The sequence below is a fragment of the Sinocyclocheilus anshuiensis genome, unplaced genomic scaffold (assembly GCF_001515605.1).
Source record: "Sinocyclocheilus anshuiensis isolate Anshui unplaced genomic scaffold, SAMN03320099.WGS_v1.1 scaffold272, whole genome shotgun sequence".
Classification (NCBI taxonomy): Eukaryota; Metazoa; Chordata; class Actinopteri; order Cypriniformes; family Cyprinidae; genus Sinocyclocheilus; species Sinocyclocheilus anshuiensis.
The window spans coordinates 1,160,982-1,188,909 of NW_015554117.1; the positions used below are offsets into that span (position 1 = coordinate 1,160,982).

At 35.2% G+C, this 27,928-nt stretch overlaps 1 protein-coding gene across 3 annotated transcripts in view; it reads left to right on the plus strand.

The window, feature by feature from the left end:
* LOC107669874 (glutamate receptor ionotropic, kainate 1-like) overlaps window positions 1-25,802 on the plus strand; it is a 28,922-nt gene extending 3,120 nt beyond the window's left edge. For 2 of the 3 annotated variants that reach the window (XM_016462298.1, XM_016462301.1), the window contains 16 exons: window positions 8,697-8,864; window positions 10,118-10,375; window positions 11,506-11,687; window positions 12,382-12,435; window positions 13,461-13,634; window positions 14,973-15,116; window positions 17,531-17,638; window positions 17,737-17,778; window positions 19,318-19,431; window positions 19,503-19,706; window positions 19,842-20,065; window positions 21,082-21,200; window positions 21,888-22,105; window positions 24,104-24,329; window positions 25,066-25,590; window positions 25,727-25,802. In XM_016462298.1, the coding sequence (XP_016317784.1) occupies window positions 8,697-8,864; window positions 10,118-10,375; window positions 11,506-11,687; window positions 12,382-12,435; window positions 13,461-13,634; window positions 14,973-15,116; window positions 17,531-17,638; window positions 17,737-17,778; window positions 19,318-19,431; window positions 19,503-19,706; window positions 19,842-20,065; window positions 21,082-21,200; window positions 21,888-22,105; window positions 24,104-24,329; window positions 25,066-25,355 (2,525 nt within the window). In that variant the 3' untranslated portion in view covers window positions 25,356-25,590; window positions 25,727-25,802. The remainder of the gene's footprint in view (window positions 1-8,696; window positions 8,865-10,117; window positions 10,376-11,505; window positions 11,688-12,381; window positions 12,436-13,460; window positions 13,635-14,972; window positions 15,117-17,530; window positions 17,639-17,736; window positions 17,779-19,317; window positions 19,432-19,502; window positions 19,707-19,841; window positions 20,066-21,081; window positions 21,201-21,887; window positions 22,106-24,103; window positions 24,330-25,065; window positions 25,591-25,726) is intronic. The other variant, XM_016462300.1, reaches the window with a different exon arrangement.
* Window positions 25,803-27,928: the final 2,126 nt, after the last annotated feature.

Here is a 27,928-nt window from a genome sequence, read left to right on the forward strand (position 1 = left end):
TTTTATAATAATAAATATAATTGTTATATATATTATATTGGGCGGGGGGTAAATGTACTTAATTGTCATGACAATTTTGTCAAAATGTACCTTTTTAAGGTCTTAAAATAGGCTCTATTTCCTTAATGAAAAATATAATTACTTATTTACTTATGCTTGACATGTTCTTGACAGAATATTCTGTGAGATTCACCTATAAAGTACTTTATGTAAAGCATCACTGTCTGTGATGTTCATGATATGATGAACCAGGTGCTGTTATTTCATTCAAAACAATAATTTAACTGCATTAGACTGTTAATATCTCTGTTTACTGTGTATTTATAATAAGAAGAAGAGTATAAGCCTTAAAAACAAAGCATTTTATTGGCCATGAGCGATCAGGTACCCAGAACAGAGACAGAGGCATCTCAGTCTCACACACACACACACACACACACACACACGCTCTCTCTCTCTCTCACACACATACACACACACACACACACACGCTCTCTCTCTCTCTCACACACATACACACACACACACACACACGCTCTCTCTCTCTCTCACACACATACACACACACACACACACACTGGCGGTGATCCAGTGATGTGGGATAGTGGGATGTTGAATGAATGGAGGAAACAACTGCATCTTTGTCCTCAGATCCTTTAGTGGTTCACTCACATCGCAGTGAGCTCCATCTCTCCGACACAAAACTCACATCCACAACTCTCACAGCAACAGCCCTCGATCACTTTCAACCGGCACAGTCTCACGATTATATGACACAGACCTGAGGACGATCAGGATGGGTTTCACCAAAATTCAGAATTTTGCTTCCAGGCCATTTGATTCAAGTGTTCTAAGTTAAAACCTAAACTACTTGTTGAAAGCAAATCAGCATATTAGAATGATTTCTGAAGGATCATGTGACACTGAAGACTGGAGTAATGATGCTGAAAATGTAGCTTTACATCACAGGAATAAATTATATTTTAATAATTACAAATTTTTATTAAATTGTAATAATATTTCACATTATTACTGTTTTTACTGTATTTTTTATTAAATAATAAAATAAATAGGACATTGGTGAGCAGAAGAGACGTCTTTCAAAAACATTAAAAAAATCTTAATTATTCCAAACTTTTGGCGTGAGATTCTGAACTGTAGGTGGTGCTAATAGGTTTGGAGGACTGATCTTGCTATAAGGACCGTTGCTTATTTGAAGATGCATTTGCCTTATTTTTATACAAGATTTCTAATTTACAAAATGGAGCTTTAAGTAGAATATTGTTTATTTTTTGTTGGTTTTACTGGAGTTTCGGTCAGTCAGTGAAATACAGCTTTGTTTCGAGTCAACAGTCTCAAAGACAAACCAAGGTCTTCCGTGTGACACGCAAACATTACAAACCCAAAGCCTGAAATCAATTCATTCCGATTTTTTCCGCTTCATGGTGAATTGTGCAATTTGTCAAAGTCACGCTTTTGATTGATGCCTTCATTTGATTAGCATCTCATTACCCAAAAGCCCCTGCGATGATGTCAGAGCTGGAGACACGTCTGCCGATGAGGTGCAAATAGCTTGTGAACTTCATGCACGATGATGATTTGAGTGTTTAAGGTTCATCAAGTGTTTCTTTCTCTGAAACTGAGCCCAGTTTGTTCTCATATTCTAATTTGCATGTTGGTGTATGATTGGATGATTATATAATAGGTCAACAGGTCAGATGTTCAAATAATATCTCTCTGCACAAAGGTCCAACTATTTGTGTATTATATTTCTGAAGGGTAAAAATATTACCTCAGTGTTTTGAATGATAAAAACTCTGTTTGGGTTCAGATGCATCTGCTCTCTGAACCCGAGAACAGCAAAACTCAGCAGAAACCGCTGTAATCAGTTTCTACCGAAGCAGGTCTGAATAGTGGAACGCTTCTCTAATGAAAAGCGGTCCTCATTTGTGCTGCTACATCTCTGCTGGAAGTCACATGAAGGTGAGGATGCTGGAGGAATCTGGCATGTTCAATGTTTCTTGCTTGGCTGCTCAGCATTACTTTCATCAGAGTTGTAATTTGCTCCCATAATGCTCTGCTGCTTTTGAGGTGATATGTGCCCTATACGCAAATGTCACATTAGAATTTTGAATGAGATCCTTGAGATGACCTCCATCTAGTATTTATAAATAAACAAGAACCGCACATGAACAGGAGAGTTTGAGAAAGGAAAGACTTGTTTTACTGGAAATATTGAACATGAATAAAACAGTTAATTAAATGCAATAAAAAAATGTAATTAAAACATATGTTTAATTTAATTTAATTTAATTTAATTTAATTTAATTTGAATATACAGTAGAGTTTGAGAAAGGAAATACTTGTTTTACTGTAAATATTGAACATGAATAAAACAGTTAATTAAATGCAATAAAAAATGTAATTAAAACAGATGTTTAATTTAATTTAATTTAATTTAATTTATTTAGCCAGGAGAGTTTGAGAAAGGAAAGAATTGTTTTACTGTAAGTATTACAAAATGAAACTGAAAAATGAAATTAATTAAAGTGAAAATTGTAAAAAAAATAATTATAATAAAAAATAAATATAATTGTAATAGAATTTAATTAAATGTAATTTTTTAAATTATACATTAATAATTAATTAATAAATATATTATTTTAATTTAATATCAGTTTTGATTATTACCAAATACACTTAAATATTAAATATTTAGGCCTACATTTAAGATATATGTATTTGAAATGCATATAAAATGTATATAGGTTCGGATTACACAGTTTTAGCATAAACAAATGTGATTCATATTTGTCAGTCATACACACATAAAAGAGGTAAGAAACAGGTAAGATTTTTGTATTAGTACTTATAAACTGAATGTGTTTTAAATACACAATAATCAGGTATTTACATTTATCATCAATAAATCCAATTTCTTTTATTCTCATGCATTTTAACTAATTGAATACACCTAGCCAAATTCTAACCATATTCTATTCACAATTAACAGATTTTTGCAGATACCAATCAGATTGAATAAATGCATTTTGAAAGTATAATTATTTGAATAAAATTGAATAAATGCCAATTGTAAATAATAAACGATGGCATGATTTTTTGAGTGCAAAAATCTTACCTGTTTCATTAAGAGTACGAATGACTGACACAATGCACCACATTAAGTTTATTAGATAGTTTATGTTAAAACTGTTTAATCCAAATGGATGGACATTTTATATGCAGTTCAAATACATAAATCTTAAATGTAGGCCTAAAAATGAGTTTGTGTGTATAAACGAGTTAGCACATGATGTTTTGATGATGATGATTCCAGGTTGATTGACGGGTGTTCGATGGAGCCGCTGGGGTTTCCTGATTATTCAGTATCAGCAGCGGCTCCATGCTGGTAAACCCAAACAGAGAGCTTTACATGTAGAGGCTTGTGAAACTGGACACTTTGAGGTACTTTCCCAACGGATTTGCTATTCACGACAGTGTTAGCTAGTTAATCTCGAAATGGTGCATGCAGTGTGTGTTTACAGAGGTGGATTAGCATGTGCACAAGGTGACTTTGAATTTGTAGAGCTTCTGCAGAGTAAATAAACCTGTAATGGCTTGATTTACTTCTTGGGCATTGGACATTGAGTTGGATTTTGCTTTTGCGTTTTAATTTTTAATTTAAAAGATAAACGAATGTCAACTTTAGGCTGTCCGTATGGTTTCAAACTGGTTGGGATCCAGCACTAAAGTGTGATGGTATACTACAGATTACTATATTCATATATCATTGAATGTACAGTATGCTGTTTATTTCAGCACGGCACAAAAGCCATTTTTTCAGCCCTGTCATGAGCACTTGAGTTTGTTGGGCTGTGAGGAGCATTGACCCTGCAGTCCTGTGAACCTTGACGATGCATTTGTTTCTGAAAACCAGGTGCCTTAACCAGTAACCCGGCAACAAGCAGATCAGGACCCCGTCATGGTTGACTTCCTCGCTGTCTGAAGAGAGAAACAGCTCTTATTTAAGCCGGAAATTGAAATAGCATTTAAAGGAATGAAAAAAGGAATGCTATTGTTGCAGAGCTGCTCTGCTTTTATATTCTAATATAATCTGGTTGGTGAAGAATGAACGAGAGAGTTTGTGGTTGCTGTCCTTTCTTTTCTCTTCTATTAAGGGCTCATAGAGGTGGTTATGTATTTCTCACGCTGTATCAAATATTTTAAGTGTCATATATTCAGCTTGAGCTATATATCTGCCATGCACTCTATGGCTTTGTTCAAAAACCTAGTGAGCTTCCTTGCTCTATATTGCCTATATAGGCAGCAGACTTCTAAGGCAGCATCCTAACTGAAACGGAACATCATAAATGACTTATTTGGAGCACCCTAAATAGGGAGGGAGCAACTCTATATGTGACCCTGGACCACAAAACCAGTCATAAGTGTCAATTTTTTTTAAAATTGAGATTTATATACCATCTCAAAGCTGAATAAATAAGATTTCCATTGATGTATGGTTTGTTAGATAGGACAATATTTGGGCCGAGATAAACTATTTGAAAATCTGGAATCTGAGGGTGCAAAAAAAATCTAAATACTGAGAAAATCGCCTTTAAAGTTGTCCGAATGAAGTTCTTAGCAATGCATATTACTAATCAAAAATGAAGTTTTGATATATTTACAGTAGGAAATGTACAAAATGTCGTTATGGAACATGATCTTTACTTAATGTCCTAATGATTTTTGGCATAAAAGAAAAATCAATAATTTTGACCCATACAATGTATTTTTGGCTATTGCTACAAATATACCCCAGCGACTTAAGACTGCTTTTGTGCTCCAGGGTCACAAATGTCAGACAGACAGAACTTCTCTTGATTTACATACAGTTTGACAAATAGCATGTTGCAAAGCTATGGATGCAACTATAATAAGAATAAAATAGTGAAAGTTGTATTATGTATGTGTGTGTGTGTGTAATATTATTAATAAATTATTATTAAAAACACATCTTAATTTAGAAATATTTAAAATTATAATTCAAATGAATTATAAAATTATGATATATTATTAAATATATGTTTTACTATGGAAACTTGCTTCTGCCACAAAATATTTTTTTTTAAATCTCAGAATTGTGAGGAAAAAACATCGCAATTACCTTTTGTAATTTTGTATTTTGTGGCAGAAAAAAAAAGAGTTGCGAAGTCTAAATTTGGAATTCAGAGGGAAAAAAAATTCATAATTGCGAGATGTAATTCAGAATTTGCAAGAAAAATGTTGAATTGTGAGATAAAAAGTCACAATTACCTTTAATTTATTTATTTTTTTTAATTCTGTGGTGGAAACAGACTTCCATATTTTACAGATATTTTTTGGTATCAAGTGATTTCTTAGAAGGATTTCTTCACTGAGATCATTGCAATGCATCGTGGGATTAAGTCTCCGATTTCTCAGGTGATGTTGCCAAAATAAGGTATCTTATAAGGCAGCATAATGTAAATTTTAGAACAACCTACGATGACTTAAAATGTTGTCTAGGTAGGCAGCTCACTAGGTTTTGGAATGGAAGAACAGTGATAATAATGTTAGAAGTATATTGTTTGATATACAAAGATGTTCAGTAGTCTGTTTGTTTTTTTTTATATGCTGCGAAAGATTATAATATGCATGCTTTTACAAGAAATCTATAGCTGTGTAAACAAATATGCAATGCAAATAGTTTATGCAGCATATCATAAGACAGAAAGCATCATTAAAGCAAACATGGCAGCTGAACAGAGATGCTAGTGGAACGATGAAGCTGTCAAGAACGATGAAATGAATTTGAGGTTCCACTGGAACGATTTAAACATCTGAAGCTTTAGTACATATTTGATTTTCATGCCCTTTTCACATAAGTGGTTCTGCTCGAATAGCCACAGTGAAATGTCATTACCTTGAGCTTACCGACGGGAAAGTCTGTATTTTTATTCGTCCTGTGAGAATGAAATATTCCCACGGAACAGAGCGGCTTCCGGGCGGTGTGGTCTGCTAACTGTAATGAACCCTGGAGTTTATAGGGCTGGATTTGAGCGCCCACACAAGGCTCTCTCAGTGTGAGCATGAAAGGTGCCTCAAAAGGTCATTCACAATCAGAGCCCAGAGGGGAGGCCCTGCCCTCTCGTTCTTTACCTCTCCTCCTTACAATCAATCACAATCTCTCCAAAAAAAATCAGGCTGAAATTGTTTATTCCAGGTGCTTGCAGCCAATCGCTGATTGTTCCAGAGTTGTCAATTATAAAACAGGCGACGTGCTGATTTGATGTAATTTGTAGGGAACAAGAAAGGGGAACAAAACAACAACTGTTTTGATCAAACATCATAAATGTTAAACAATAGGTTTTACTCGTATACATCAAACACAATCATTTACTGAGACTAAACACAAACTACCACTAGAATGTCCCATTTTATGCAATTGGTCATCAAATTTGGCATAGTTCCATCCACCCGTCTACCCGTCCAGCCATCCATCCATCCATCCATCCATCCATCCATCCATCCATCCATCCATCCATCCACCCACCCATCCATCCATCCATCCATCCATCCATCCATCCATCCATCCATCCATCCATCCATCCATCCATCCATCCATCCATCCATCCATCCATCCATCCATCCATCCATCCATCCATCCATCCATCCATCCATCCATCCATCCATCCATCCATCCATCCATCCATCCATCCACCCACCCATCCACCCATCCATGTTTGTGTTGTGAGTATTTGCAGCACGTTTCTGTATTTGTTTGTGTTGTGAGTATTTGCAGCACGTTTCTGTATTTGTTTGTGTTGTGAGAATTTGCAGCGCATGCGTTATCAAATTGATGATGTTTTTTTAATTTGCTGGTGTTTTTTCTATTTGCATGTGTTTTTTTCATTTGCAGCGCGTTGAGCTCTCTCGGCCACCGTAGTTTTGTGTGCTTTATTTGTATTTCTGGTGCTTTATTTTTGTGTATTATCAATGTGCAGTGACAGACTGATGTAATTAGTCACATAATGGGAAACCCTCGCTTTGATTAAACCCAACTACAAGTGATCACAGGACATGCATGTTAATATCAGGTGTAAATGTGAGTCACTTGAGATCTGATCATCCGTGACGGATGCTAATACCAGGTGTGAAGCAGGCCATATGGATGCACTCAAAAGCCCTAATCGTGCAAGATGAGATCTCATGCTGTCCAAAAAGGACTTGAAACTTTTTCATTTAAACGCAGCGCGTTGAGCTCTCTCGACCACCGTAGCATGCAGTCAACTGTGCTTGTATGTTTTGCATTTGTCATCCCACTGAATGTGTTTTCTTCACATTTTGACCGACAATAATTTGAATATCTTGTGTTCATGTACAGATATGTGTGTCTGCTCTGCACTAAAGCAGATTTTGTATTATTTATTTGTTTTGTCATATATTGGCTGTAGTTGTCATGTGGATTAAAGGTCATTTAAGGATTAGAGACATTATGACCGAAATCCATGAACTGTTTTGTGCTGCCGCAGCTTGAGTGAACAACAGCAACATTCACTCAGACTGTGAGACAGTGAAGATGGCTTGCATGCGTCTCAGGGTAATAATAGATTAAATCGCAACATTTTAACCTTCATCTTACACATAAGGGTCAGACATGTTAATAGAGGAATTTGAAGCATGACTGAAAATTCAGAGAAAGTCTCTTGAGCTATAGTTGACATACATTAAAAGTATAGAGTTATTTGAGACATTGATGAGATCCCAAAAGTCTTTTCCCCCCCCTCAGGAGAAGCAACTGGAAAGAAGATCTGAATTTGCTATCTATTTATTGTCATTTATATCTAGGAGAAATTTTTAAGATCCTAAAGAGATTTGTGTTCCTATGAATTACCAAATGTGCATTTTTTTTTTCAGTGCTAAACGGCTTACTAAAAAGTGTAAACTCAGAATTCTGTGAAAAAGTCAGAATTTTGAGATATGAACTCACAATTGAGAGTTTATCTCGCAATACTGATTTATAAACTTTCAATTCAGATTTTTTTCTTTCCTCAGAATGCTGAATTTACATCTTGCAATAAATGATTTGCAATTGCGAGACATAAACTTGCATTTCTGAGGGAAAAAATCTGAATTGAAAGTTTATAAATCAGTATTGCGAGATAAACTCTCAGTTGTGAGTTTGTCGCACTTCAGATTTTTTTCACAGAATTCTGAGTTTAGATTTTGCAATTAATAACTTGCGAGAGATGAGCTCGCAACTCCGGAAAAAAAAAAATCAGAATTTTGAGTATATAACACAAGATTAAGATTTATAATTGCGAGATTACATTTCTGAGAAAAAAAGTCTAAAGAAAACAAATCCCGCACACTGTCAATTAGTGCCAAAAGTATCAAAAAATGTTTAATAACAACGTTTCGGTCGCATGACCTTCATCAGGTATCTTCAAACATCAAAAAAAGTCTGAATTGTGAGATATAAACTTTAGGGAAAAAAGTTGTAATTACCTATTTTATATTTTTATTCTGTGGTGAAGATAAGCTTCTGTAGTAAACACTGTGATGGTGTCAAATACTGCTCTCTTTGAGCAGCTTGTCAGCTTCAGACTCTTGGGACTAACTGTTTGACCAAATTACCATGTGGCTTTGTTTTTAACTTTCTTTTTCTGTCTATGCAGGTGGGATTTTCGAGACACTTGAGAATGAACCGATTAGCGTGGAGGAACTCGCCTTCAAATTCGCTGTAACCAACATTAACAGAAACAGGACTTTAATGCCCAACACCACCCTCACCTACGACATCCAGAGAATCAACCTGTTCGACAGCTTCGAGGCCTCCAGGCGAGGTTTGATTCTTACATTTACACATTTGACAGACACTTCTATCCATTGTATGCACAGGTCAGTTCAAGCATTCCCTCCGCATTGAACCCATGACTTTGGCTTTGCGTGCTTTACCATTTAAGCTGCAGGAATGATAACAAAAAGAGCTCAGTACCAAAACTCACATGATTATATACACTGTATAAAATTTCTTTTAGAAGTAAATAAAGATTATTGGAGTGTGTTTTACAAGAAAATACTACTTTCAGTTTATTTATTTTAAAATGTAATGTATAATTGAATGTGTTGAAGTTTTTTTTTGGTAACTGTTAGAAAAATTTAATAGCAATTTTTTGAGTGAAAATTGTTTCTACACCAACTTTTTTTTAGTGTTCTATTAGCAGTTTGCTATGTGAGCCCATTTTCACCATGGAATAAAAATGTAAAAAGATAATTGTGACTTTTTAAACTCAGAATTGCTCACTTTTTATAACTCACAATTTTGAGTTTTTTTTTTTTTTTCTCTGAATTCTAAGTTTACATCTCACATTTCTGTTATTTTGTTTAAGCCACTGAATAAAAAAAAAAAAGTAATTACGACTTTTTATCTGACAATTCTGACTTTTTTCTTGCAGTTGTGAATTTACATCTCACAATTCTGACTTTTCTTACAATTCAGACTTTTTCTTTTCGAGTTTATATTTTGCCATTCTGAATTTATAACTTGCAATTGTGACTATTTTTTGCAGAATTGCGAGAAAAAAAGTCTGAATTATGAGATAAAATGTTGCAATAAATGTTTTTTTATCCTGTGGCGGAAACTAGCTTCCATAAATTGCATTTGAATACACTGTAAAAAATGTGATGATTAATAAGTCATGGCAACATATGGCTATTTCGGATTCCTTTTTTAAGTTATACAAGACTAAACCAGGCAAGATTTGAAAAAAAAAGAAAATGTTAAAATGGCTTGTTCAGCCAGTTTAAAGGCTGCAAGGCTAAACATCCTCTGGCTCCGCCTGCTACAGCAGCCACGCCCTAAACTCTTGCTATTGGTTGAGCTGGAGTGATTGACAGACCTGAGTGGACCTTAGTAAATCTTTTGATGGTGCACAAGAGGCTCAGTGTTTTCACTTTTTGGAGAGATAAACCCATGAATTGCGTATTTATAGTAGTCAATGAACAATAAATTAAGTTAAGAGAATGTATTATAACATTTAAAACAAATCTTACGAGTTTGTTAATAAAGTGACTGATGTTCTTGTCTTGATGGCAGCCTGTGATCAGCTGGCTCTCGGTGTGGCCGCCGTGTTCGGCCCGTCCCACAGTTCTTCAGTGAGTGCAGTCCAGTCCATCTGTAACGCGCTGGAGGTCCCTCACATCCAGACCTGCTGGAAACACCCGTCTGTGGACAACAAGGACAGTTTCTACATCAACCTGTACCCAGACTACGCCTCCATCAGCCGTGCCGTACTCGACATTGTGCAGTTCTACAAGTGGAAAGCAGTGACGGTGGTGTACGAGGACGCAACAGGTGGGACAGTTTCTCTTTCATTGCTCGGGAAAGTGGCATTCTCAGATATAATTCAAGTATCAACTTTGACTCGTATGCTTCTCCTAAAAAAATTAATGTGTTATAAAACGGACAGAAATGAGACAATTATTTGCATAAGTGTATCAAATGAATGTTGATAGCAGCCCAGATGGAACAGAGGAAACACACACACATATGTAATGGCCTCATACAGCATTCATATAATTAAATAGACTCAACTAATTAAGAAGAAGATACTTATGGTACTTTTCCAAGTATGCAGGAATTAGATGCATTTATCGTCATCATATTAGTGTGTGTATGCCATATTTATCAAGCAGCCCGTGAGTGTCTGATGGTTGTTAGGATCTTGATGCTTTATGAACAAAATGTCCATAATTCACATTTCTGCTCTGAATATGACATTTTTGTGGAAACTGGTGCAGTTAATATTGACTTTGCGATCATATCTGGGATAATTTGTTTGCTGAAGTGACATTTCTTCATTATTAAAAAGATTAGGATCTGATTAACTGTGTGTAATTTGTCAGGGCTGAAAAATATTAAAAACACCAAAACAGCAACATTCCTGTTTGGAAAAAGAAGACGTTTCCTGTTTAATTTCAGATGATGAAAAATTTAATTAAAGCTGAAAATCAGCTTGAAATGTTATTTGCTATAACTGAGTCAAAGCAGAACTTGATTAACTCATTTGACACACTACATTACCATAATACGTTTGATGACCAAGGCTGCATTTATTTGATCAAAGCTGAATTTTCAGCATCATTACGCCAGTCTTCAGTGTCACATGATCTTCAGAAATCATTCTAATATGCTGATTTGCTGCTCAAGAGACATTTCTGATTATTATCAATGTTGAAAACAGTTGTGCAGCTTCATATTTTTGTGGAAACCGTGTTACATTTTATTTCATGATTATTTGACGACTAAAAATAACTGTTTTTATTTGAAACCTTTCTAAGATTATACTTGTGTTAACTGTCACATTTACTTAATAAAAGTATTAATTTCTTAAAAAAAAAAAAAAAACACTTACTGACCCCAGACTTTTGAATGGAAGTGCATTTCTCTAATCTATGCTGATTTTGTCTGTGTAATATTTTTAGGGCTAATTCGTCTTCAGGAGCTGATAAAGGCTCCGTCTCGCTACAGCATCAAGATCAAAATCCGACAGTTACCGATGGGAAGTAAAGACGCTCGGCCGCTTCTTAAAGAGATGAAGAAGGGGAAAGAGTTTTGTGTCATCTTTGACTGCTCGTACCAGACCGCAGCAGACGTCCTCAAACAGGTAACACACCAGGAACTCAGTTGAGATCGCCTTTCAAACTCCAATTCATTTTTTAAATTCATTTTGAATTTAAAGTGAAGTACCAAACAGGATGCAGATATGCAATTCGAATTTAAATGAATGTAATTAGAATTTTGAATATGAGTGTAATTGTTCACGGGAAAAGCAAAGTTTGTAAAGACAAGCCTTGTTTGAAAGTTCTGAAAAAAGTTTTGAAGTAAAATGTATAGGCTGTTTGTTTCCTAAAACGCAAACCTGTCCTGTATTTGATATTGAGATATTGTTATATATTACTCCATAATAATCTGATGTCATGCACTGACATCATCAATCCTATTTACTGTGTTACAGCAATAAAAAAATACTAATCCCTAAACTAAATCCCCATCAGTTGTGATGCATTTGATGGTTTCATTTTGTTTTTAAAAACATTTCTTGATGTATTTTCTAAGAGATACAGATATGCTTTATTTCAGTGTTTTGATTTCAGGTCTCTAGATATTAAACGCACGCTTCCCGTTACAGCAGATCATTTACTCAACCTAACTAACACTGGGAATGAGGAAAAGAATGATTACAAATGATGTGAAAGGCTGAGAAAATCAAATCTGTGGGATATTTGTTCATACTGTAATATGAGTGATGTATTGTGCAGATGGAGATTTAACATGTTCTCTCTCTCTTTCTGTTGTAGCTGTTGTCTATGGGCATGATGACTGAATACTACCATTTTTTCTTTACCACGCTGGTGAGTTTTGTATATGGTTTCTTTGAGATTTTCTTTGGTTCTGTTTAGGGTTGCAAAAAGGTGGAACATTTCCAGTAAATTTCGGAAACATTCCAGAAATTTTGGAAACTTTCCAAGATTTTTTTGAATATTCCAGGGATTTTTGGAAAGTTTCCGGAAATTTACCGGATATTTTCCACCACTTTGCAACCCTAGTTAGAGCACTAGAATACTACTGCATATGATTTATGCTCTTTACTTAAATGACAAAAGTTTCTGGAAATTTTCCACCCCTTTGCAACCCTAGTTCTGTCATTGGTTTGATTGGAAATTTTAACAAGGTTTGTTCTGCTGATTTGCATTTTGTTTTTAGTCAATAAAGTGCTGCAGGGTTGACTTATTTTTTTGTAGGCCAATCTGGAAATTCACATCTCTCTGGTTCCCTCAACAAAAACACAATAAGATTTTTCCATTGCCTTTTGGATTATTGCAGAAAATAAGCTCTGGGACCAACAAAAGGTCATGATTCTTGCGTGTTTTTTTCATCATGATAGTCTTCACAACTATTATGAATTTTGAAGCCTAATTGCAATAGCCAGAATGAAAAAGCTAAACATAGGCTATAAACAAACTTCACCACGATCACACCACCAATTATGGTTCAACAGCTCTATCAGTCTTTATTTAAAAAGTTTTTTTAAAAATCCCAAGGTCGTATTTGCTGATGTATTTTATGTCATAGAATAAAACTTGAAAATATTTTGAGCTTGTGTTAACCACAGACTTTATTTCAGGCATTTAACTAAAAACCCATTGACTTGTTTGTTTCTGAGTTTAGGCCTACAAAAATATATCATGCCTACCGTGCTCTATAGCTAGAAACCAAGCAGCATTTTAAAGGGGTCATATGACGCGATTTCAATGTTTCCTTTCTCTTTGGAGTGTTACAAGCTCTTGGGTTCTTTTTAGCAGCATCATATGACCCCTTTAAGAAAAGGAATCTATTGTTAAACTTCATATATTGATGTAACTTTGACACACTTCAGGATCTGTTTGCGTTGGACCTGGAGCCGTACCGATACAGTGGCGTGAACATGACGGGTTTCCGCCTGCTCAACATCGTCAACCCTCATGTGGCGTCAGTGGTGGAGAAATGGTCCATGGAGCGACTGCAGGCTCCACCCAAACCCGAGACCGGCCTGCTGGATGGAATGATGACAGTCTGTCCATCCTCTTTTCCTTTATGTATACACTCTTACAAATAGTTTGCAAAAGAGGGTTTTAGAAGAACGATTTAAGTGAACAGTTCTTAAAATAACCATTTTGTTCTTACTTTGAAGAGCATTTTTTAAAACTGTGAAGAACTTCTTTCCACTTTAAACAACCTTGGAAAGGTTCCATGGATGTTACAGGTTCTTCATGAAACCATCAAATGCCAGTAAAGAACCTTTATTTTCAAAACTGATATGAAAATAAAGGTTCTTTATTGGCATCAACACCTTTCAGTGAATAGTATGGTTGTACATGTTAAAAAAAAAAACATGATATTTCCATAGTAAAACACCTCCACAGAATAGTTTTACCACGGCACTTGATCAAAAGATCTGCTTTATCTGTTGTCTTACCGTGCATCGATTAAGCCAAGTCATTCATTTCTATAGTGCTTTATACAATACAGACTCTTTCAAAGTAGCTTCACAGTAATAAACAGGAAAATAACAGTATTAATGTTGCAAAATTAATTATGAAACAATTTCAGCTTCTGCTGTAAAGCAGCTCTACAGAAGACAATAGTGTCATTATTCAGTTCAATGTTAATTTCAAGTTATAAGTGACATGACATTTGGCCAAGTATGGTGACCCATACTCAGAATTAGTGCTCAGAATTGATCCCATCCAAAGTGCACACACACAGCAGTGAACACACACACCGTGAACACACATCCGGAGCAGTGGGCAGCCATTTTTGCTGCGGCGCCCGGGGAGAAGTTGGGGGTTCAGTGCCTTGCTCAAGGGCACCTCAGTCATGGTATTGAAGGTGGGAGAGAGCGCTGTACATTCACTCCTCCCACCTACAATCCCTGCCGGTACGAGACTCGAACCCGCAACCTTTGGGTTACGAGTCCGACTCTCTAACCATTAGGCCACGACTTCCCTGTAAATCAGTTATGAAATTAACTCAGTTCAACTATAAGCAGCTCTAGTTTAATGTTGATTTAATTCAGTTCAATAAGTACCAATATTGTGAAACGAGTTCAGTTGAGCTATTAGGCAGCTCTACAGAAGACAACAGTGTCATTATTCAGCTCAAGCCACTTCAGTGTTGATTCAGTTAACCGTGAAAAGTTCATCAATTTTTATACAAATTCGATTCAGATATATGGCAGCTCTACAGGAGACAACAGCATCATTATCAGGTTTTGATCAATATTACCGAATATTTAGTGTCTTTTGAACCCATAATTTGATTCAGAATCAAGTGAGTCATTTCATTATGTGAACAGATTCATCTAGTCTAGTTTCATGTGTGATGGCTCATTTCTATGTCTGTGCCACAGACTGAAGCAGCTCTGATGTATGACGCTGTGCATATGGTCACTGCCGCGTCCCAGCGAGCGTCTCAGATCACCGTCAGCTCACTGCAGTGTCACCGACACAAACCCTGGCGCTTCGGCTCGCGATTCATCAGCATGTTCAAAGAGGTAAATGCACCTGTTCAAACACTCGTCCAAAACCAAAAGAGCAGTTCACCCACAAATCATCATTTACACATCAGGTACGTTTGAAATGAGTAAATGATGACCGAATTATCATTTCTAATCTTTTAACTGTGTCAGATGCTCCTGAACTCTGATAGAGAGAGTTTAGTCTGTTTAGTCCAAATGCAACGTTACTCACTTTTCTGGAAAGTGTTTCGAGCCACTTCTAAACAGCTGCAGATGATTTATGTACAGACAATCTCTCTCTCCCAGTGACATCTTCCAAGTGTTCTTGTCAGAGCTTCCTGTTTCGGAGGAGGTATTGTTGAGTCAGCACGCTGGCATTGCAGTCTAGAGGATGAATATGTGCTGGACGAGAGCATAATGGCTCTAGCTGAATTAGTGATGCAGTGCGGCTGAACTCATTACAGTGGAGATGTCTTCATTTAAAGGTGAAGCATGTCATTTCTGCTCTACTAGTGGCGCTGAATGGAACTGTAACCAAATGGGCAACATTACAACATAGACGTATCCGATGGTGTGAATTTGGGGGTGGGGCTGCCTGTTTGGTCATAAACAATGACTCAGGAGATTTTTATTTATTTTTAATATTGTGGTTTAGGATAATTGGAGATTTTTTCTCTTTATATTTTTCATAAGTTTGTTTCCTTTTTGGGTGTTTTACTTTATTAAACACAATGTAAAGTAGAGAGAAATGCAACAAAAAAAAAACCTAAAAACAACAATAATTATTGTTATTTGTAATAATTTATAAATAAATAATTTATTTAAAAAATGTATTATAACAATGAATTATTATTATTGTTTGATCTGAAGTGACAGGAATTTTAAAAATGAACTAAAACAACTTATTATTGTTGTTATTATTTAGAATAATAATGATTAATTATTAAATAATAATAATAATTATTATTATTATTATTAAAGTAATTAATTCATTCTAAAAAAAATATTTTGGAGCCATAAAATATATAGTTGCTGGTTAATGCATCTCTGAAGTTGATAGATGACTTGACCTCTTGACCACAGTTGATGATGATGTCAAATTCTTGAACTTAGTGAGCTTGAATAGGACAGTTAATACAGTCTACATTAAGCACTACTGAGTCTGGTGTGTTTAATCTCGCATGCTTTTGGTAATTGGAGCTCACTGTATGAGTGATCTGAGCAGGACGTGAGAGAAAGAAAGGCTCATGTGAGATTTACACTAGAGAATAATCACTAAGAGAATAAGTACAAATCTGGACAAAGGTCATGTGACCTCAGGGTGAGTATATGAAGCGTCTTTGTCACTGGGTGAATGGGGCTGTATAACATTATATAATATTAAACCCCTTTATATTTTTGAGTAAATTATTTGATTAATTTGTTGAGATGTTGTTGAGAGTGTTTTTCTTATTATACAGTTATACAGTGTGCGTGTATTCTCAACTTGAAAGCTAGATATACTTTACTTCTAATAATTCTGTACAGAGAGAAACATTCTTTCAGTTTGTACAGACAAACAAATTGCAACATGTGCCAGATTTATGAATATATTTGTAAATGTTTGGGTTAATATGGGGTATGTAGCAATGCCTTTGGGAAAGGATGCTTTGCTCAAGGTCCTTAAACTAAAAAGTGTTTGTTAGGGAAAAAAAATCGTAACGCATTATTCTTCTTTTTTTTTTAATCATTAAATTAATAATAATCGTATTTAATAAATATATTTATTTATTCATTTATTTATTTAATATAAATACAAGGTGTTTGTTAGAAAATATTTAAATGGTTTTCTATAATAAATAAATAAATAAAACTTATAAAATGCATTAATCTTATTCTTATTTCATTAATTAATGTATTTAATTTATTTATTTAGAAATAATTGAATAAAAATAGAATAATAACAGAAATTGAAAAAATAATTACATCTTTTTATAATAAATAAATGAATAAATAAATAAATCTAATATAATATAATTACTTATTTTTATTTATTTATTGATTTAATGCTGTGGCACTGTGGGTATGTAAGTGTTGTTGCTTCATGGGCTCCCAGGTTTGAGTCTGATCTGGGTTATTTTGTCACATATCTCATTCCCTCTCTCTCACTTTTACTTTGCTGTCTGCACTTTACTGTACTATTAAAATAATGGCAGATAGCGTCCCAAAACACATAACAATGTGTGTAAGCTAATAGATCAATGAAAAGTTGGAAACTCTGGGCTGAGCATTCATTTAACACATTCTCAGCTAATGATGACGATAATGCTGCATCTGGCCTCTAAAGTGAGACGCAGAATAAAAGCAAATGAGCAATCAGAGTTTTATCATCTCTGTCTTCATTATGACACCCTCATGTTTAATCTAGACGCCTGTTCTGGAATAAAATCAGATCTCTTGTCTTCTTTTAGGCTCAGTGGAACGGACTGACCGGACAGATCATCATAAACAAGACGGACGGCCTGAGGAAAGACTTCGATCTCGACATCATCAGTCTGAAAGAGGATGGGATGGAAAAGGTAACACTAGAAAATGATCCTGTTTGCATGATCTGCATCTGTCTAAACCAATATGTGTCATGCATGTCAAATCTGGGCTTTTGTTTTCTTTTCACAAGCTGTTTATGGAAAGTGGTCGCTTTAACAAAGTATGGAAGAAGGTTTGTATTGAATGTCAGAAATGTGACAGTTAAGTCCCTTTTCCCCTTGCAAAACATACCATGGTATTGAATGACACTATGTTATTTACTATGTTAAAAACAGTATTACCATGGTACTTTTTCCATCTATGACCCTCAACCTGCTGACACCTCTTGTGCTGGTTTCTAGATATTATTTATGTCTTATATCCTAATGTTGGCAGATTCATGGCTTAGTTACGGATTATACTTAGTTTTACCACTTATTTATAATTGCATTAAATAAATTTAATTTATTTCCTTCTCTAATGCTGTCAAACTCTCAGCAGGTGGCTCCTAACCAAACGCAATATAAAGCAGCTAAGAGCTCTGCATCCATTTATGAAATATCACATCACTCATAGAGGCAACAATGCAGAGAGCTCATTTTATTAAACATCTGTTTATGAGCACTAATCGCACGCCAAGTGCTCAGTTTGAGGACTCTCTCCTAATGCATATTTTACAGCTCTCTCCATGACAACAGCTATCAGACAGAGGTGACGTAGCGTAGCGAATGAAGCTACTATGGTGCACAGAAACACACAGAGACCATCTCAGAGGAGTTACTGCTTCTGATGTCTTTCAGTGGCTTTACATTAATTGGTCATGTAAAAGAAGGCACTGATAGAGCACTTGCTTTTGCACATTAATATATGTGGTAGTTTACTTTCTAGATGCATTTTCTCTTCAATAAAGCACTATTCCTGTGCTCCACTAGTAATGCAGCATATGCATTTATTCCTGTTTGCCCTTAAACCTTTGGTTTTGTTTTGTTTTCCGTATTAGACCTAAAGCTAAAGTGAGTCATTTCTGTGCATTATCTATCTATCTATCTATCTATCGATCTATCGGTCTGTCTGTCTGTCGTTCTTTTTATCTATCTATCTATCTATCGATCTATCGGTCTGTCTGTCTGTCTGTCTGTCTGTCATTCTTTTTATCTATCTATCTATCTATCTATCTATCTATCTATCTATCTATCTATCTGTCTATTTCTTTCTTTCTTTCTCTCTATCTATCTATCTATCTATCTATCGTTCTTTTTATCATTCTATCTATCTATCTATCTATCTATCTATCTGTCTGTCTGTCTGTCTGTCTGTCTGTCTGTCTGTCTTTCTGTCTGTCTTTTTATCCATCCATCCATCCATCCATCGTTCTGTCTATCGTTCATAACTTACTAATTATTTTATTACTAACAAATAATTTTCAGTTATATTTTAATGAAGATGACGTGTTTTTGTTGAGTTTATTCATCTTTCCTATTTTTTTTAACTGTTTTTTAATCGTTTTACTTTTAGTTAACAATAACATCTTTTAAACCACAGACATATCAATATTGTACACACATTTCTCTCTGGTAAATATTTAAATAAATAGTGTGTCATCTTTTACTCATGCTCATGTCACCCGTTTGATGAGTAAATGACTCAATCTCTTAATCTGTCTTCTGGAATCAACTCTGTTCAGAATAAGAATGATTCAATTATTTGTTTATGTGGTTCTGCATCTGTTTAGATTGGTGTGTGGAACTCAAACACCGGCCTTAACCTGACAGACAGCAATAAAGACAAAAACACCAACGTGACGGACTCCATGGCCAACCGCACGCTTATCGTCACCACAATTCTGGTAGCAATCAACCAATGCAGAACATCAGCAAGACCATCCACCTGCAACTAATAATACCTTTGCCCCTGCAGGAAAACCCATATGTGATGTACAAGAAGTCAGATAAGCCGCTGTATGGGAACGACCGGTTTGAAGGCTACTGTTTGGATCTCCTGAAGGAGTTGTCCAACATCCTGGGCTTCTCCTATGAAGTCAAACTGGTGTCTGATGGGAAATATGGAGCTCAGAATGACAAAGGAGAATGGAATGGCATGGTCCGAGAGCTGATCGATCATGTAAGTCCAACTTTCTAGGTTTAATTATAAGTTTTCTGGCTGATCTGTATGCTAGTTTCCTCATCAAGTCATTTTATGTGGTCTTAAAGAGTCAAGCGAGTTCCCGTGTATAAATTCTCACTGGCTTCATTACAGGTGGCAGATTTGGCCGTGGCGCCACTCACCATTACTTACGTGCGAGAGAAAGTCATCGATTTTTCCAAGCCCTTCATGACCCTGGGAATCTCTATCCTCTACCACAAACCCAATGGCACCAATCCAGGTGTCTTCTCCTTCCTGAATCCGCTCTCTCCGGACATCTGGATGTACGTGCTGCTGGCCTGCCTCGGGGTCAGCTGTGTGCTGTTCGTCATTGCCAGGTAAAATCCATTTCAACCCATTTTAACCTTTAGATTGGATTCAGTTCTTCCAGTTGGATCGATTTTAATGCTTTTATTATGCCTTGTTGGATTGCGGTTAATTAGCTCTTGTTTTACTGCCCAGCAGTAATAGCTCAAAAACACAGTCTTGGCCAGCTCATTTTAATTAAAATGCAAATGTGTTTTCATTTAGCAAATTTATATATTTTTTTAACTCGTACTTTTTTTTGAACATTTGCAGCTAAAATAGGACTTTTAGTGAAGTTATCGTTTTTGGCTGATACTCTAAAAACACGTTTTGGCTATAAAAAAAAAAATACCAAAAAAAAACAGTTTGCATGAATCTTTTTATGTTATGATAACCTCTAATGAAATCATGTTCAACCAATACATTACATTGAGTTAGAGGAACTTTGATAACTGTTCCAACTAATTTCAACATAAATAGCTATATAAATAGTTATTTCTACCTGATTTGTTTGCATAAATTAGTGTATTTAGGTTGATTCAGTGATGTTAAATAATATTGACTGAATAAAAGTAGTTAATTTAAATGTTACCATTTTAGGTTACCATTCTTTCACTGTAACACTTAATTTGTACATCTATTCTCCTTATGCAGTCGTATGCAAAGCATGCTGGGAACTAGAAACCAACTGCCCAATTTTCAGGTTATCAAGACAATTTTATTAAATTATTTTAAAGAAAAATCAATGAACACAGAAATTTGAGTTTAAATTACACACAATGTTAAGTTGATATAATGATCAACATTATGTCAGTTAGAACTCATCGAATAATATTTGCAACTTAAAAGGTTTAATCAAATCAATAAGAATTTTAGAATTTGAAACTTAGAATTTAGAATTTTAAACCTGCAACCATGTATTTATTTAGGTTGTGGTAACAGATGCCCTGAATTGACTTTATCAGCCACAGTGCTGAAATGTTCCAGTTACTCTGGTTTGTGTGCATTTACAGTGAATGCATGTTGTTGTGTTTGTGCCGTTCTGCAGGTTTACCCCGTATGAATGGTACAACCCTCATCCCTGCAACCCTGATTCAGATGTTGTTGAGAACAACTTCACCTTAATCAACAGTGTTTGGTTTGGTGTTGGAGCGCTTATGCAGCAAGGTATGAGATTTAACGCATGGTTTCCTACTTTAGAGTAATGTCCAAATGTGTTTACAAAAATGTCTCAGTTAAACTCTGAAAATAGTGTCAATGTGTGCTTTCACTTTCATTATGTTCGCTTGTTGAATAAACTTGGTAAAAGACACATGCGGTTGACCTCATGTGCTACAAAAGATCTTTCCAGATCATTGTGCAAATCATTCATTTGTGTCAGGATTATTAGAAGTGGAAGAGACAGAAGAAAAAAGTCTGCAGTAGACATTTTAGATAATGCAAGTAATATAAACCACTTACATCTTCTGGTTTTGTTTTGTTTACTTATTTATTTATTTGTAATTTAATATTATGTTATATTATATTATTTTTAATTAAAATTGTTATTTTATCAATTATTTTATTTTTTACTTTATTTAGAAGCCACAAGTTTATTCTCTTCATGCATTTTAATTATTTTTTTATTTTAATATTATATTATTTATTTTTAATAATGTTTACATTTTATTAATTATTTTATTGTTTACTTTTATTCTGCATTTTACTTTTATCTTTATTTTACTTTGTATTTTATTTTTTTAACTTATTTATTGAAATTATTTTTATTTTTTGGATTTGTGAACAGATAAGTAAAAACATTTCAGCATTTTTAACCATTCGCTTGTTAACTGGTTGAACATTTCTTGTGGTCAGGATCGGAGTTGATGCCTAAGGCTTTGTCCACCAGGATTGTTGGAGGTATCTGGTGGTTCTTCACCCTCATCATCATCTCGTCCTACACGGCTAACCTGGCCGCCTTCCTCACCGTGGAGCGAATGGATTCGCCCATAGACTCGGCTGATGATCTGGCCAAACAGACCAAGATTGAGTATGGCGCCGTGAGGGACGGGTCCACTATGACTTTCTTTAAGGTTTGGCAACTCGCTTTGATATTGTATTATTATTAGTCTCTACAAGCAAAAATTCAGCCTGTTTAACATTTCATGCAACATGTGGGTGTTTTGTGATTCGTTTATTTGGCATTGAATTTAGACAGGTGGTTTGAGGTTTGACGGGAGAACAGCAGTTACTCCTCCAGACACGAGATCTGTGATTTTACAAGCACAGATTGGCGGGACACGGACCTCAGCCAGCGGGAAATACATGTGCAGAGCGAATTAAAGCAGCTTATAGAGAAAGAGAGCGTTATATGGACATCTGTCACAGCACTGATCTAAACCAGTAAAGCAAAGAAGGATTGCATGGCAGAAATAAGACATAAGCACAGGGAATCCTGTAGAAAGATCAGCATACTGTACATTTATTCACAACTATAACATGAACTTTGGCAGAAGAAACTCTGCTCATCCTCTAAAAACCCTTGAAATTTGCACTATTGCTGTAAATAATTTCATATGGTTTTTGGAAGTAGCGATTATGAATATTCTCCTATAGAAAACAATAGTTTTGGCTCTTTATTCTGATTATAAAATGAATAGTTCTAGTCCTGGATGCTGATTGGTGTATATCAACTATATCAGAAACAGCTTAGTTTACCTGTCATCAATAGATCTGCTTATGAATCTTTAAGCATCTGATAAATAAAATAACATTTAAAAAAATACTTAAATATAAAATTCAGCCTCTCCTGTCTTATTTCTTAATTAGATGATCAACATTCAAAATGGTAAAAGTCAAGACAAATCAAGCCTTTATTTATACAGCGCTTAATACAATACAGATTGTGTGCTGATAATAGAAAACAGTCAGTTTATCAGTTAAAGTCGGTTCATCGTTGATTCAGTGATGTCATAATCCAGCTCAGTTCAGTTCTCTTCAAATAGCGTCTGCGCAATCAAGTCAACAATATTCCAGAAATTGTTGATATACTCATAAAAACAAAGAAAGATTTGTAATGATTAATAGTTCTTTTATCACGTGTGTTGCTGAAATTTAATAAGAGCAATAAACCACTTAAAGGTGACATATCATGAAAATCTGACTTTTCCAGGTTTTAAGTGCTATAATCAGGTCCCTGGTGCATCTACCAACCAAGGAAACGTGAAAAAGATTAACCCAGTCACTTTGTTTTGGTAAGCCTTTTTCTGCAAGCGTCTGAGAAAACCAGCGCGTCTGATTTCGCTCCCTTGGTGACGTGGCAAAGGGATCTCATTATAATATTACCACCACTTAATCTGTAAACTTCCATTCAAGGCACCGTCATTTTGATTTCGCAAGCGACAACGGTGTACTAGTTCTAATGCCATGGAGAAAGTTTGAGCAAAACACGCTAACTGTTCTGTGTTTGGCTGCACAGACGAGCACAGAACACTGTTTAGAGTCCCAGCCTCAGAGGAGACAAGAGAGCAGTGCATTTATTGATTTATTTACTGTATATTGCTGCTGATACACAGATTAAAATAAACATGCGATTTATTTCCCAGCTGTTAAATGATCTGTGGAGTATTTTGAGCTGAAACTTCACAGACACATTCTGGGGGCACCAGAGACTTATATTACATATTGTAAAAAGGGGCATAATATGTCACCTCTAAGATTTTTTTTTACAGATGATCCTAATTTATTTTATGATTTAACTTAATTTTATAATTTTAATGTTAATTTAAAATTATTTTATTTTATTTTGTTGTTATTTTATATTTTCATTTAATTTTATTATTTCATTTTTAATTTTATTTAATTGTATTTTATGTTGTTATTTTATATTATTTTTTATTTATTTTATATTTTATATTTATTTATATTTATTTTTTAAAGTCTGTCACACACCTTTAAGTGGCTACTTGCATTAATATAAACATTTTCATTTATGCTTTTGATATATGCTGCCAAAGCGACATTTAAGGTATATATTTGTTGAAAATCGAACCCATGAGCTCTATTATAATACAATCATACATCTTTTGCAGAAATCAAAGATCTCCACCTATGAGAAGATGTGGGCGTTCATGAGCAGCCGGAAGAACACGGCGCTGGTGAAGAATAACAGAGAGGGAATCCAGCGTGTTATGACCACAGATTACGCTCTTCTGATGGAGTCCACCAGCATCGAGTACATCAGCCAGAGAAACTGCAACCTCACGCAGATCGGAGGACTCATTGACTCAAAGGGCTACGGAGTCGGCACTCCTATTGGTACAATTACATAAAACACTCATTTGTCAAAAATGTTCAAGTAATGCTGAGATACAGCGTTTGTTTGTAAAACTATTATTAAATGTTAAAATTAACATTAACAAAAACTGTTAAATGCTTTAGAAGTATTTGTCATTGTTAGTTCATGTTAAGTAATGTAGTTAACTAATGTTAACAAGTGAAAAGTTATTGTAAAGTGTTACCAAAAAAATCTTTATACATATTTTAGTTAAAAAGTTTATTTAGTTAGTTAGTTTTTACATTTGTATTTTTTTCTTTCAGTTAGAGGAACCATAATTCGGACCAGTGATATTTTGCAATATTTTATCATATGTATTCATATGTGCACATATAGCATAATATGGTGCTGATTACAGAAATGGAAAAATTAAATACTTTACCTTTTGCCTTTTTTCTTAAACTTGAAAAACAGAAGTACTGTAATTTTGAAAATATTTAGTAGTGACACATTCTAGAAAAATGGACTATATTTATATATAGTGTATATTATTTTATTTGTTTGTTTGTTACTTTTTTATGGTTTAGTTTCAGTTTAATTTAAATATAATAATCCTGAATTAAACTAAACAAAAATGAAAAACCTTGGCAATTTGCTGAAAGGAATAAGTTATTTGTTATTATTTTAGTTAAAGTTTATTTCATTTCAAGTAACAAAAATGTTTGTTTTTTACGGTTTCAGTTTTAGTTAATGATAGTAACTCTGGGTCTCTCTCAGGCTCCCCGTATCGTGACAAGGTGACCATCGCCATCCTGCAGTTACAGGAGGAGGGGAAACTGCACATGATGAAGGAGAAGTGGTGGCGAGGAAACGGCTGTCCTGAGGAGGACAGTAAAGAGGCCAGCGCTCTGGGAGTGGAGAACATCGGAGGAATCTTCATCGTGCTGGCGGCCGGACTCGTCCTGTCTGTGTTCGTGGCCATCGGCGAGTTTATCTATAAGTCCAGGAGGAACCTGGACATCGACGAGGTGAGCGTGGGACAGTGTGAATGGCACAATAAATACTGATGGAGCTGGTGGACAATGCAGGACTTCAGAGAACATCAGTGGGAGTTTTATAATGTACTTTTGCTCCTCGACGTTATTAAATCCAAACACGCTGATGAAACATTACTTGTATGATGTCAGCTGTGTGAGAACTGGTGGCGACGTTGGATACTGAGCAACATTCTTTTGTAAACATTTTTAATTTTCCGATGGACAAACAAAAAGGCATCTGTCAGTGAGATATGAATCAAGACATGTCGGGAAGGGGAAGTCGTGGCCTAATGGTTAGAGAGTCGGACTCGTAACCCAAAGGTTGTGGGTTCGAGTCTCGTACCGGCAGTAACCATACTTGGCCACATGTCACGTCACTTTCACTTTCACTTTTAAGACAGGAGTGTAAGTTTGCAGTTTAACTATTACGCCCAGTTACTGTATTGTTGAGTAGTTCACTTCCATGTAGTTTGTATTTAGATTTAAAAGACTTGAACGTTTTATTCTTTACAGACACATTTCTTCTTAATCTAATTTATTATAAGGCATGTCTGTGAGTTTTATTATAGGTGATGTGTGTAATTTTTCATGTTAAAATGAGTCAATTATACATCATTGATTCATAGGTTGATTTTCCAGAAGAGTGCAAACAACATTATTCTGTTTTTTTTTTCCTTTAAAATTTGTTTATTTTAAAATAATTACAATTGAATTACAATGGGGAAGTCAGTGTGGTTTTCAGGTTAAAAAAAGGGATACATTTATTTGGAAAATCTCTAAATGGGTTAGATTTCTGTATTTTTCAGTAAAAACATTTTTACAGTAAAATCTTCACATGTATAACATTAAAATATCATCAGTTTCTCAAAATGGAACTTAGAGTAGTTTCTCAATAATGATGATTAATTTGTTATTTTTAAGGAACATTACTGTTTTAACATGCATGGAATGTCAAATAGTAGACGGGGAAACCTGTTTGAAAACCGTTTTTGCATTTCCATTTGATGTAGAAATTACATCACCTTTAAAGGCTCATTCTGACTGTCTTAGCCTTTCTCTTATGAAATTACTTATTTTATTTAACGACTGTTGGTAACATTTGTCTTAAAGCCGTGTGTAATACGAATCCTTTTTTTATGTATATAATGTTGATGAAGAACCAGCTTTACATGAGTCCTAACCAGACGTGAGGCGTTAAGTCATTTTTCTGTCCTCATTAAAATTGAAAATGCAGGGCGAAGTGACAAAATCATAGCTGAACAGAGTATATGGGATGTTTTAGATGCAATATGGGGGTCATGTCATGGCTCTTTTCTTAGGACAAAACCTCCAATTAAAAGGCTGGTTACATTTTATTCAGTCTACAGGTGCAAGACTTTGTCTTCATGTTTTCATCATTTCTGCTTTTGTATTGTTTGACACTTGAAAATGAAATATAAACACATGAAAATGACACATGAAAATGCATATAAATATTTTATCACTTTGAAATTATTTCTTTAAGAGCACAATATATGTGTTTTCCTTGGTTTCTTGATTTATTTATTTTTTATTATTTGCCTCTTGTAGTTTGATAAGTGCTTTAATGATTTTTGGCATGCAAAGTTTCTTTCAGGGATGGACGTCCAGTCTTCTGCATCTGAAAATACCATGGGCTGTGATTGAATTCTATTTTATTATTGAACCTCTTTAGTGATGGGCTTCTGCATTGCTATTTCTTAAACTCCCTTTTTTAAAGTTGCAGTATGTAACTTTTTGGCTTAAAACATGAACAAAAATCGGTTATTAAGCAAAGCCTTATCTTACCTCGATTCGCAACGGTAGGCTTATTGATTTATAATTTGAGGTGTCGGGTCCGATTTCGCGGGAAATTGGCATCTTCGCGTGGTTACATCACGTCCGTAAAAAGAAAGAAGACCAGGCTAACTATATGGCGTGAGTGTGGAGCGTTTGTAGCTTGTTCTTACAACAGCTGCATTTAAACATGTCATCTCGATGGCTGCTTTTAATTGGTATAAGTTATAAACAGCAATCATCGTTAACATCTGGGGAACCTGGTGTCAAAACTAAGAAACCTCAAACTTTGCAGCGTCTGTAGTCAAAAAGCCGCAGACGTCTGTGCTAAAAAGAGAGTAAATATCTGCATGTCTTTTAAAGGGGTGGTTCACTGTTTTTTTTCTAGGATTGATTGTGTTTATGGGGTGCAGTCTAATGTGTTAATGCTTCGTTTAAAAAGAAAACGCATTATTTTTCACATAATTTACCTTTATTCCACACCGCTCTGTCCCTTCTCTGAGAAACGCGCTGATCATTTCCTGCTTTTATGAAGCCCTGCCCTCATAAATAGGCGATGGGCTCTGATTGGTTAGCCAGGCAAGTGTGTTGTGATTGGCTAAACCGCCTCTAGCGCGCGTCTAATCGTCCCGCCCCTCATCTCAGTGGCATGTGCTCCGGTTGTATTGTAAACAAAGGCGTCGTTAATATCGCTTTTCAGTTTGAGCCCGATTGAGACATAGAGGATATTATTGAAGAGGATCGTGCAGAACCTGTGCAAGCACGGCTTTTAATGGTAGGCCTATGTTTTTTGTTTGTTGTTGTCTCAT